This window comes from Phaethon aethereus (assembly GCF_964289735.1).
Source record: "Phaethon aethereus genome assembly, chromosome: 14".
Classification (NCBI taxonomy): Eukaryota; Metazoa; Chordata; class Aves; order Phaethontiformes; family Phaethontidae; genus Phaethon; species Phaethon aethereus.
In genome coordinates this window covers 21,018,847-21,031,718 of record NC_138590.1, presented here as the reverse complement: position 1 = coordinate 21,031,718, position 12,872 = coordinate 21,018,847, and the positions used below count along the sequence as shown (strand labels likewise).

The 12,872-nt window shown below is 37.6% G+C and overlaps 1 protein-coding gene across 3 annotated transcripts in view; it reads left to right on the top strand.

Annotated features, from left to right (window-relative positions):
- Positions 1 to 1,208: 1,208 nt before the first annotated feature.
- LARS1 (leucyl-tRNA synthetase 1) overlaps positions 1,209 to 12,872 on the top strand; it is a 29,246-nt gene continuing 17,582 nt past the window's right edge. Inside the window, exons 1-17 of one of the 3 annotated variants that reach the window (XM_082006047.1) lie at positions 1,209 to 1,274; positions 1,964 to 2,044; positions 2,484 to 2,624; positions 3,759 to 3,920; positions 4,601 to 4,713; positions 5,119 to 5,182; positions 5,716 to 5,783; positions 6,134 to 6,359; positions 7,465 to 7,552; positions 7,656 to 7,732; positions 8,407 to 8,460; positions 9,462 to 9,602; positions 10,273 to 10,350; positions 11,234 to 11,319; positions 11,412 to 11,477; positions 11,578 to 11,660; positions 12,316 to 12,454. In XM_082006047.1, coding sequence (XP_081862173.1) covers positions 1,224 to 1,274; positions 1,964 to 2,044; positions 2,484 to 2,624; positions 3,759 to 3,920; positions 4,601 to 4,713; positions 5,119 to 5,182; positions 5,716 to 5,783; positions 6,134 to 6,359; positions 7,465 to 7,552; positions 7,656 to 7,732; positions 8,407 to 8,460; positions 9,462 to 9,602; positions 10,273 to 10,350; positions 11,234 to 11,319; positions 11,412 to 11,477; positions 11,578 to 11,660; positions 12,316 to 12,454 — 1,718 coding nt within the window. In that variant the 5' untranslated portion in view covers positions 1,209 to 1,223. The remainder of the gene's footprint in view (positions 1,275 to 1,963; positions 2,045 to 2,483; positions 2,625 to 3,758; positions 3,921 to 4,600; positions 4,714 to 5,118; positions 5,183 to 5,715; positions 5,784 to 6,133; positions 6,360 to 7,464; positions 7,553 to 7,655; positions 7,733 to 8,406; positions 8,461 to 9,461; positions 9,603 to 10,272; positions 10,351 to 11,233; positions 11,320 to 11,411; positions 11,478 to 11,577; positions 11,661 to 12,315; positions 12,455 to 12,872) is intronic. The other 2 variants (XM_082006048.1, XM_082006049.1) reach the window with 2 other exon arrangements.

Genomic DNA, 12,872 nt, shown 5'->3' with positions numbered 1-12,872 from the left:
GGCAGGTACAGTCTGCTCTAGCGCCTGAGCAGCGACCAGGCCTTCATGTTCTGTCGCGACGGCGTTCCCTGGTGATGGGTGCAGTGCTGCTTGAGTCCGCTGATGGGGGACAGCTGCTGAGTTGCCTTGGCCGCCGCTCGCGCAGGACTGCGAGGGTGGCAGCCCGTGGTGAGCTGTGTTCCTGACAGCCCAAGGAAGGGATGGAGCAGAGCTGCTGGGAGGCAGCGTATTTCATGGGCGAAGGGAGCGTCCTGCGGAATTAAGAAAGACCGTTTAACTCTTGGGTTTATTTCTGGTTCCAAAATAACCCTGAGAAACTTGTCTTAAGACAGAACCTCTGGAAATGCTTAGTGTGCTTGGGAGCACAATTCCTCTCACATCGATAGGATCAATCCTCTTTGCAGCGTAGAGAGAGGCTTCCTTGTGGAACAGCATTTGTCATTTGAGTAGGTCTCTGGCTGAAAAAGCAGTGACCTTGGTAATATGGGTTAGTTATTTGTCATGTGGGAAAGTCAAACTAAACCATGATAATAACTGAAGCGGTGTAACAGGTGGCAGGTTCTTAAACTGTAATATTTTGCAAGCAAACAAATGACTTGGCCTTTATTTATGCAAGTTTATACCTGAGTGGTGGTGTCTGAAGGGGAAAAGACAGGGCACGAAGCGAGGTGCAAAGGTGGAGGTAGAAATTTACAATGTCCTAACGATGTAGAAATTATCTGAGTTGCTTTGAGAGGTCAGGTTACAACTATATGATATACATTCAAAACACTGTGCAACAACGTATCTCTGTGAAATGAGTAATTATTTACAGTGTGCCACTCAAAGACCTGAACTTGGACAGCGGGAGATTAAATAAATGACTTTAAGCCCTTTCAGTAATTAATTCACAGAAGCAGGATTAGAACTTGTTACCTTTGAGGAGATGCTGTATCTGTTTCAAGGTTTCTCTGTGATATCAGTTCTATGTGGGTTTTTAATTTTGCGTTTTTTTGTTTTTTAAAGATGATAAAACCTGTTAGGCTAACAATTCTTTAAAATCAAAGGCTCGTGTTAATGGCAGGAAAAAATGTTATTTTAATGTCATTGTGGACTGATAATAGCTGAATTAACTGATTTACTTGTGCATCTTCTGATCATCATTTACAAAGCTAATCACGTTTTAATCCTTTGAATTTGTTCTCAGCAAGGGAAAGTACTTTGTTACCTTTCCTTATCCCTACATGAATGGCCGCCTTCACCTGGGACACACATTTTCTTTATCTAAATGTGAGGTAAAAATTTTCCTTTGCTAATACCTTTAAATATTACTCTAGAACAAATGCTAATTTTGTAGTTACATTTTGAGCTAACAGAATGCCTTGTTAATTACTTTATAGATTCAATAATGACTTAATTAAAACTTACCTTTTTTCCTGTATTTTCAGTGGAAGTATTGCTGGTTGAGGAGAAATGCCAGTGATGACTGTTTTTAATTCTAGGAGACTAGACTACAGGCGTTTTCCCCTATTCATTCTTTCAGATTTGCCAAGATTTTTAGGATATGCTGCTTCTTACCATTTGTCTAGCTGCCAAGTGGCACAAACTTCACAAGAAATCTTATTGTCTCTTTTGTTTGTGAATATTGTGCTCTATTACCTGTATGTTAACAGGTTTTAGGTACTAGTGAATAGGATTCCACAAATTCGATCTCTTCTTTGCACCCATTCTTCTCTAGTCAAAAACAGCCCCCTGAAAATTAGAAAAGCTTGTACTGATGCAGCCAGGCAGTGGCAGACCTGATAGCGAAATCTAGCTTGACCTTCTTTTCCTTTGATTAGCTTCCTAGGTGCTGTTGGCTGCGTTTGTCTATCTTTCAGTAGTTTCACATTAAAGAAGGAATTGCACTTTCTTTTTGAGATGGGTGCTAATATAGCCTTACACCTTTCATGTTTAATCTGTTTCGTTTTTCCACTTTATATAGTTCGCAGTTGGGTATCAGAGGCTAAAGGGAAAGAACTGCTTGTTTCCATTTGGCCTACACTGCACTGGGATGCCTATAAAGGTAAGATGCTTTGAGTTCCTGAAGGCTTTTTCTAATTTTTTTTTTATACTTGACTACTTAGAGCATTGCTTGCTGTCCATCCAGAACGTCATGTTAATTTATTGAAAAATTCATCAAGATAGTGTGATTTGGAACCTGAATTTATAGTCAAGATGTGTTGTGCTTGAACTATACATGACGACTTTAAAATAAAATGCTTTAAAATTGAGTTTACCTACTGTGTTTTTTCATTTGCAAGAAAATCCTCGCTGTAAATCTCTTCCTGCAGTGGCAGGCATTCTTGAAGTGGCAAGATCTCCTACAACTTAATGCAATGTCCAGAAAAAGTTTAAAACATTGTAGTGCAATGCAAAATGTTATCAGTAAAAAGCAATTCTTGGCAACTTCTTCAGTCATAGCTACCGAAAAGTGCTAATAGACTACCAATAACTCTCTTTAGGCTTGTGCAGATAAGCTAAAAAGAGAAATGGAATTATATGGCTGCCCACCTGAATTTCCTGATGAGGAGGAAGAAGAGGAAGAAAATTCTGCTAAAAAAGAAGAAGAAATTGTTATCAAAGACAAGGCAAAAGGCAAAAAGGTAAACTTTAAACCAAGACTTTCTGGATTGGTAGCTGTGCTGTCAAAGCTTCAAAGTGTGCATTATGGCTTTTTCCTCCTTCTCACTCCACAGAGAAACCTGTGATACAAATTTTTAGATTGTTTTTTTCCAAGAGAGCTAGGTACTTTTAACGTAGACATGAAAAGAATGCATCAGCTACATGGTTCCAGAGATGTCATTTTAGTGCATGAAATCTTAACAGTGAGCTGGGGCACTGTTTAATAGTTTCCTGAGAAAATATGAGATCATCCAGAGTAATACTCTGATTTTTTTGTTTGTTTGGTTTTTTTCTGCACAAAGCATTCACAAACAAGTTGTAGGAAATAACCCTGCTTTCTCAGTGTTAGGGGATACATATACACCTACTGTTTTGATTATTCTCTTGTAAATTGGTATCTAGCCTATTCTCTCTAGATAGGCTAAGTAAAATAATCCAAACTATCTTAGCTTATCAGGTGTTTAAATGAGATTTACGATTTTGTGAGTATTACAAAGCAAGGAAAAGAATCAAATCTAGGAAAAAAGAGAGATGTTCTTATGTATATATGCTGAAGAGCTTGTCACACTGGAAGCATTAGATTTGGAATTCTGTCTGCTCTACATCAACAGAAGATGTGATCTTGCCTATTGTTTCAGGTAGTGAGTTGCTCTTGGGTAGAGACATAAGATATTCGAAAGACAATAGCTGGAGAAAGTAACAGGAGCAAAGTAACAGCAGAAAAGGTTAATACAAGGATATAGTGCAGGACTGCTCCACCTGTTCATGGTAAAAACTCCCATTTGTTTGACCAGGACCTCAGTGAACTGGCTGTTTCTTGCCAGTTTGTCATGGCACTGCCTTTCTGCAGATCTATCAGATAGATATAAATGTGTAACAGTTGAAAAGAGGAGGGTTAATGTATGTACAGTTGAATACAAGCTAGGAAATGGTGTAGATCAGAAAGTCTGATTATTAATGTTTACTGCTAGAGAAAGGATGCTAGAATATTTGTATTAACTTGTATACCTGGAAATAGAAATCGTAACATTACTAGAGAAAAAGTCTCTCAAGCGTATAAAGCTATTGTGAATACAAGAACGTGAACTTTTTCCTAATGACAATTGTCCTTTCAGAGTAAAGCTGCTGCCAAGACTGGCTCTTCCAAATACCAGTGGGGAATCATGAAGTCTTTGGGTCTTTCTGATGAAGAAGTAGTCAGTTTTTCTGAAGCTGAGCATTGGCTGGATTATTTCCCTCCCCTTGCTGTCCGGGATCTGAAAAGCATGGGACTGAAGGTAATTATATGAAATCTAAAATTAAATTATGCAAGCAGCTATACTTGTATTGTCATTGTGTTTATGGATATGCTGCTTCTCTTTTGAGAAGATTTTCTGCATAATACCAACAGTAGTTGGTAGTTTTGGAATTACTCATTTAGTCTTTTAATAGTCTTGGGTGATAATTGTGCTTTCTTATATAGAGCTTATACCCTGTGCAATGATCACAACTGAAAACAAGAACTGAATAAAGGAATTATGACTTTCCCTTCTTGTTTCCATATTGGATAACAGTTCTGTAGTCAGTATTGACAGTAGTTTTAGGAAGAGTAATGATACTAAATAAAGATGCTATTCCTGCTGGCAACAGATTTTTAAAAAAAGGTAGAGATTACAAAACAAGGTAGTGCTGAAATTTAGCGGGAGCAATTGGTTAAAACTACTACAAAATATATAAAATTACAGTCAGCAGACAAGGCCTTGAGTCTTTGACATCTCATCTCTGAAAGACCATGCACATACAGACTGCATAGTTATGTTTTTAAACACGTACCTTTTGTGTGATATGTACTTGCGTTATCTTTTTGGAGAAAAACTTCTTTTTATTTTTAAAATACCAGCTTTGCTATTGTGAGGTTCCTTGAATTTCTTTATTGTATTTACATATAAAATACAATATGTATTTTATGCATTTCCAGGTGGATTGGAGGCGTTCTTTTGTTACTACAGATGTTAATCCTTATTATGACTCCTTTGTACGATGGCAATTTCTTACGTTAAAGGAAAGAAATAAGATTAAGTTTGGGAAACGGTAAGCCTGCCACTCAACTCTTGAGTTTATTGTGAATATGGATAAGCTCAGCTTTACCAAAAATGGAACCCTAGACAAGTCTCTAGAATGTGCTTATAACACATTAAACTCAAGTTCTTTCATTTCAAATGTTCTACTAGACACAGTAGTCTATTTATTGTGCTAGCAAAGTGTGTGAGATTGTGTTCCTGTTTTAGTTTTTCCATGGATGCCAACTCAAAGAAAAATAGGGCCAACACTGAAAACTCTTGCAAAAACTGAGCATTGACGTCGGTGGCAACAGATTGATGCAAAGTTTGAAAATACTATTAAGTGGTCTCTTTTTCATAAAGATCTTTATTTTTTTTTTTCTCTCTTGGTCTACATATTTTATTTACTGCTAAATGAAAATATACTTTTTTCTAGATACACAATTTATTCTCCAAAAGATGGACAGCCTTGTATGGATCATGACAGGCAAACAGGAGAGGTATTATTTTTAATTGACATTTTAATGTGTTGCTTATGATCTTAAATACTGAATGGGAAAATAAATTGTATTTTGGAGCAAAATGTATTTTGTATGTACAGTTATGAGTTCTGACTTGTCAGTACATGTGAAAATTGAATGAACTCCTCTATTGAGAATATTTGTCTTGAACTGTGGATAGTATTTTCCATTGTAGCTGTTTTCTGTGATTATTTGGCAATTTGTGCCAGCAGCACAACTGCATGATATCATTACCTGTATGTTGAAGCAAAGCAAATAAGCTGTTATTAACTTGTATGTTGCTGAGATAGTGGCTGTGACGAGTAAATTTTTGGACATAGGAATAAAGTATAACCTCTCTCTCCAGTCTGCATTTTAGTAAACAGCCATTTGTATCGATGGAAATATGATTTACTTTGAAGAAAGTAACTTAAATAGCCTTTAGGTTAGGTTACTACAGAATAGAATTTATTTTCTTTACTGCTTGAGTCAATGTACTATATTGATTGCTGCATTGTGTATGTGAATTGTAGGGTGTTGGGCCTCAAGAATATACGCTAATAAAAATGAAGGTGTTGGATCCTTATCCTGCCAAGTTAAGGTAGGTCTTGAATTCGTAATGGCAAATAGATTCTATCTTATGGCCAGAAGTGACCATTAGATTAGACAGTCTGTTTTGCCTAATGCAGAATTTAATTTCACCCTGTTATTTCTGTCACTTCAAAGACTTGGTCTCTGTTTTGAGCTGCTATACTCAGTAGTCTGTGTGGAACTCAAATTGAAGTTAAAAAAAAAAAAAAAAGGAAATTAAAAACCCACAAAAAACTTAATGACCCCACTTTCATCCTGTAGGAAACATTTCTTAAAAGTTCATACTAGCTTAAAAGCATGTTCTGTATTGCCCTGAATGTTTTTATTTTGGTGACTTATAAAATACTTTTTTCCCCCCAGTGGCCTAAGAGGAAAAAATATCTTCTTGGTGGCTGCTACACTGAGACCAGAGACCATGTTTGGACAGACTAACTGCTGGGTTCGCCCAGATATGAAGTACATCGGCTTTGAAACTGTGAATGGGGATATTTTTATCTGTACCCAAAGAGCTGCCAGGAACATGTCCTACCAGGGCTTTACAAAAGATAATGGAGTCGTACCTGTTGTCAAGGAGCTGATGGGAGAAGTAAGCATCTTGCGGCTTGCTGGTCAGGCTTATCTGTTCCTGTGAAGCTTATACTTACAAAGGTGATGGTAGAATTCTACTTATAAAGAAAATATAGGAACTATTAAAAAAATTTTGGAGTGTTTAGTGACTAAAAAAGCAAGCAGAAGACAGCTTTCTTGGCAGTTGAGCTACACATGCTTCTGGGAGATTAACCTGATACACTTACCTGTGGACAAATGCATTACTGTTGCCTTAGTGTTACTTGATGAATGAATGGTTTTAAATAACATTTTTCTGCATGCATGGAAGAGTGATGACTTCTCTACAAGGGATAGAAAGGGATGGAAAAAAGTGGTAGCTAGAAAGGGTTCTGTGAAAAAGGCTTTTTGTTGATGCTGAAAGTTCCAGTACATCTTTGTGAATTAAGCTTTCTTAGCTTAGTAGTTGAATGTTAGTGGGTTTGATATTTATTATCCTTAACTTCTGTGCTTTGAATAAGTGTAGTTAGTGGTATCTTTATGCTGTTTACATCACTTGATCTCCATTCACTAAAACCTGACACTGTCTTTCTTGATCCTGCTTTGCAGGATGAAGTAGAAAATACGGTTTTTGTTTCTTTGTTAGTAGACTTGCGGATTCAAGCAAATTAGAGAGGTAGAAGACACCTGCAACATCTAGACTACCTCCTGTCAATGCATAAATGGTCTTGACAATGTGCTTTTCCTGACTTTTGTTTAGTCTAGCTTTTGACACTGGCTTCCGAATTCATTCCTGTCTTGATGCTGGTATGCTTCAGATATTTGGAGGCAAACTGTGCTCCTGCTTACTATCTTTTTCCAACTCCACACTTAAGTAGTTTTGCTGTCTCCAAATTACTTTGTCTGTGTTATCTGGTATTTGACTTTTCTACCAGTAAATAGTCCATATACTGTCCCAAGTGGTACAAGCATGCTTTTCATATTACTTCCTCCTTGTCTAACTATTTATATATATGTTTTTTTAATTATTTGTTTGTAATATGTAAGGAATGGCAGCAAATTTGAAGAACGCCAGCCAGGAGAGCTTACTCAGCTAGGCTGAAAAAATGCTACTTATTGTAATGATATTCCTTTGTCCTGCATAGGAGATTCTTGGTGCTGCACTTTCCGCACCTCTCACCACCTACAAAGTTATATATGCTCTTCCCATGCTCACGATCAAGGAAGATAAAGGTAACTTTACAGTAGCATCTTGCCAAAGCCTGTTTGATGCACACTGTGCATTCAGTACGTGTTGACTAATCTTTTTATCTGTTGTATCTCTTTCTTTGTCAAGGAACTGGAGTGGTAACAAGTGTTCCCTCTGATTCTCCAGACGACATTGCAGCCCTGAGAGATTTGAAAAAAAAACAGGTCAGTCTGTTAACTGAATTGCTTCTGTTCCTGTTTCCTTTCCATAGTGTGGAGGATCAGAAGTTGATATCCAATGGGTAAAATGAAACTTCCTTTAATTGGAGTTTTGCCATCTGTAACTTGAAGTCAAAGTAGTTAAAATAAATGAAGTTAAAACCAGCTGGGCTGTGGCAGATTTTTTTACTCTCAGTCTTCAAGAAGAGTTTTGGACAAGAATCGTGTAACTTCTGCCACACGTTAAGGTGTAGAAGAGTACCAGTGAAACTGAAATAAATTCCTGTTGTGGAAGTGACTTCCACAGATGAGATTAAGATCTCTATGAGTTTCAAATGAGGCTTAAGTAGCTGTTGCTATTACCGTTTCAAGAGTACATCAGTGTCTAAACAGCTATCCCTGGCTATTGAATTTTTGTCCCACTCATTTTCAGGGTAGAGTGATAGTGGGTTTTTTTCCCCCCTCTTAAAAATCTTGACAATTATTACAAAGAATCACCTGGAAATGAGATGAGGATTAAACTCAGGTGTGAGAAATGGTGAGAAGGCAGGGAATTGGCTTTGTCTGCTTTATAACAAAATATTATGTACAAGAAAGACCTTGTGAATAGATGAAAACCTTTAAATCTAGAAGATTTTTCTTCTAACCATCCTGCTTTTTTTTTCTTCTAACTTTCAAAGGCTTTGAGGGTGAAATATGGCATCAGAGATGAAATGGTCCTGCCATTTGAACCGGTAAGTATGGTTACCAAATGTGTCCATCTGCAGTACACGTGACTTTGTGTTCACTGATGAGAAATGGGCCAAGAACTGCCTGCCTTTTCCAGAACATGTGTTTAATGTCATCCTCAGCTGAAAGAGCTGAAAAGTTTGAAGTTTTCATGTGCTGCTATAGTTGTAATATTTGGTCTGTTAGGGGTTGCAACCAAGATTTATATTCTATGCTATACCTCAGAGATGAGCAAAGTATTGATTTTTGTGGGAATTACTATTTAGGAGAATGGACTGCATCATTATATTGATGACCTGTTGGTTGATTAAAACTTACAACCTTAATGGCCAGATCATTATTGTATCTGTTCTATGCAAACAGCTAAAGTCCCTTACTGTTAATGCAGACTGATGGCTGAATCCATTTTTGTCAGAAAACATAGGTTGCAAGTAAAGCCACCCCAATATTCTACATTACCCTTGCTTCCACTCGCTAGCTTCAGTACTGGTACAGCTTGGTACTGGTGTCATGTCAGGAAATAAAACTGGGTTATTGCTTGTAGGAGGGCAGATCAGGAGTCACGCTGGGGATTGCTAGGAATTTTTGATTTGATGAGTAGAATTGCACTAATACTTTGTAAGTCCTATGTAACTTGATTAGTAATAGATGCTGCAAATTTACACACAGAGTAGCACAATACAGTAGACGTTTGACATTAGCCCTAGCACCTGCTTCTGCTGCCTTTAGGGTTCTTTGTTTAATATAGCTTTTGGCCAAGATATCACACAGCACAAATGCTTTCAGGTCAGTAATAACAAGTACCTTTTTCCCCTTCGTAATCTCTGGTTCAACCTCCCATGTCAGCTTTGGGACTGCAAACCAAGCAAAATATACTTGTTTCTGTTTCGTTCAGTGTGTCACTTCTAGTGAAGCTTGTGAAATACAGGAGACAAATCTTTGTGTGGATTTTATTACACTGAGATAATTTGAACTGAATATCTGACACTGTTTTGTTAATTCTCAGGTGCCCATCATTGAAATCCCAGGCTATGGCAACCTCTGTGCTCCATCAGTCTGTGATGAGCTCAAAATCCAGAGCCAGAATGACAGAGAGAAACTTGCTGAGGCCAAGGAGAGAGTGTACCTGAAAGGGTTTTATGAGGGAGTAAGTAATAAAAGATTTTGATACGTGCTTTTGGTGAGTATGATTAGGAGGAAGGAAAAAAATTTGTAAAGATAAAGAATAATTAAAAAAGAAGACTACAGAAAAGGAGGGTTTTTTTGTCTTTTTTCCTCCAGACCACTTCTCTTTAGACTTCTCCTGCAGTCAGGTTCTGCAGTTGGAGGAGTTATGTAGAACTGAAGAAAGAGAATGGAGGGATGTGTGACTGCAAACTGAGACTTATAATCTGGTTTCGTAGCCAGTGATCACATTCTGGGAATTTGATCAATTTTGTTACAAGTATTGATTTGGAAACTGATATGAAGAGAGCAATGTGGTGGTGTATGGTGTGGTTTCTCCTTTTTTTTTTTAAATCTCCTGTCTTTATGTGTACTTACTATGACGGATTCCTCAGCTGTTTTCTTGTAAGCTGGCAACAATTTTTATTTCTGACAAGCTGTGTTTGATTGCCTGTGTTCATGCTGACATGTATACAAATGCATTTTGGGTAAAGATGGCCATCTGTTTAATGAAAAAGAAACCTGTATACCTATTTTTTTGCATGTCAAATATTGCATTAACTACTATTTCTTTATGTTGTTCTAAATAGCTAATTTACCTATTTCTTGTCAATTTAAAAAAAAAATCAACTCCTATGACCCATCTTTTACAGGTAATGTTGGTGGATGGATTCAAAGGACAAAAAGTTCAAGACGTCAAGAAGCTTATTCAGAAGATGATGGTGGATAATGTATGTGATAGTATGCACACACCTTCTTTTAAATTATGCATTTTGTCTTTTTCACAGTAGCCAAGTTGCTGAAGAAACCTTTCTGGTTCTGCAGTCCTCTTAGTGGTGCTTTGGATAGCTACAAAGTATGAAATAACTGATAAAGGAGGGACCTTGTGTTCTTGGACTAAGTGGAATGAACAGCTTAATTAGAGACCTTTTACTCACTCCATCCCATCACCTTGTCTAGGAAATATTTTGATGGTTTGATACAGTTGGGAAGATAGCGAATGTGTAGGACCTGAATGGTCAATCTTTTTCAAGCTTTCAAGGTATCTGAGAGATGTAGACACCCCATTTCTGGGGTTCATCATGCGGAGAAGGAAGAGTATTAAATGAAAAATTATAATGTGTCTCTAATAAAATTTTCCTGATGAGGACTGGAAGTGTGAGAGGCAATATTTCCTTGTTGTTGCAGCATTGTTTTGTTCAGGTTATAGTATAACACTTCATTCTGCATCAGAATATGTGGTTTGTGAGGGTAGAATTAAAGCTCAACATTATATTTTTCTTTAACCCCCTCCTCCCTCAGGTTTTTGTAGTAGCTATTTTACTCAGTAGGGACATAGTCCATAAGTACTACTTCGTGCTTCTGTCCTCCTTTTCGTCATGCATGGAGACATTCTTTACAAAATTATGTGAACTGATAACCTCAGAGAAGTACACAGTCAAGCATTGCCCTCATTACTGATACTGAGGTAGAGAGCCAGTGCAGTGATAAAAGCCATGCAATAAATACTGTAAAACAGATTAGAATGGAGAGGGTGCTTTTTAGTAAGATGTGAGGAGTTTCCAGACTGCTAAGTACTTAAATCTTAGCTTTTATTGCCCTTTCAACTCTTAGGATGAAGCCATGATTTATATGGAACCTGAGAAACAAGTTATATCGAGGTCTGCTGATGAATGTGTTGTGGCCCTTTGTGATCAGTGGTAAGTGAAGTAAAGCTGTAGTTACTAAGGTACTGACGAATAATATCCTACTTGTGGATTGCTATATTACAATAAACTTTTCCTTACTGTAGGTATTTAGATTATGGTGAAGTGAACTGGAAGAAACAGGCATCAGAGTGCTTGAAACATCTTGAGACGTAAGTTATAAAAGCAGATGTTAAGGGGGGTGATTGTTTGCTGCTGGTGATCGTTTAAGAGGACTGAGAGGAGTAATTAGTAATAGCTTATTTCTTACAGGTTTTGTGAAGAGACTAGGAGAAATTTTGAAGCTACTTTAGGCTGGCTACAAGAGCATGCATGCTCCAGGACATATGGCTTAGGTAGGCAAAACACTCCTTTTCTCACTCAGTGCTTCATGAGGACGGTACACAGCACTTCATTTGGAAGGCTTAAGTGCTATCTAGAATCCAAAATGGTATAGGTAAGTGTAGAACAGATTTATCCAACTTACATCTTGACCCAGCATCCTAGAGAAGGCACTCTTTCTTGAAAACACATGTGGCCAGGAATAACTTTATTTTTGCACTACTACAGTGATTCCTTGCAGCATCTCTGTAGCTCTTTGCCTGGGCCGTTGATTTGGAAGGGACCTCAGAAGGAGGAACTAATACCATTTTTTTGAGTGTTTTCCTTAAATTCTGACTGGCCTTCATCTTGTGTAGCCTGTGACATGGGACAACTGTTGTAACTGCTTTATAATACACAGCAAACCATCATGAGCTGAAATTTGTTTGACAGTTGTGCTAAGAAGCTGACTACAAAAATAGCAAATACTTTAATAAAATTTTCAAACGCATAAGTTGAGTTTTTAAAAAAAGGATTTTTAAAAGCATAAGCATCAGTACTTGCATATATATGTGTGTATATATACACGTTCCGCTGAAAGTCATAAACTGCTTGTGTATGCTTCAGTACCATGCTTGTTAGTAGGGATGATACTGACTGTATCTGATAGCTGGCTTCCACCTTCTCTAGGTACTCGGTTACCTTGGGATGAGCAGTGGCTGATAGAGTCTCTCTCCGACTCAACTATCTACATGGCCTATTACACAGTGGCTCATCTGTTGCAGGGAGGTAACCTGAGGGGCCAAGGAGAATCTCCTCTAGGCATCAGGTAAGGAGAGTGGATCATTAAGTTTTCATGTTTAATTTGCTCTACTTATCTCCTGATTTGTTCTTGACAAAGACTTGCCAAGCAGGCTGATTCTTTGCTTTTGTCTTTAAAAAGCATCATTATTAAAACTTAACCTCCTGTTAGATAAATTACAGCAAATCTGCAGAAGGGGAATAAGGAAAGAGGAAGGAGTATGGTGGCCAGAGAGAGGGGAGGAATATCCCTGAAAGCAGAACTGTGTGTAGAGTAAATCAGTTTTTAATACTTGTTTGACTTGCTTTGAAATGGTCCTTGCCAGGTGTTTTTCAGTGATTGCTTTCAGTGGCTGCTGAAGTGTCTCTGCTTATTGAGACTGCTTTGCAACTATAAAAAACTTTATGCTTCAGTGTACAAAGTGGGCAAGATTAGCACTTAGTTT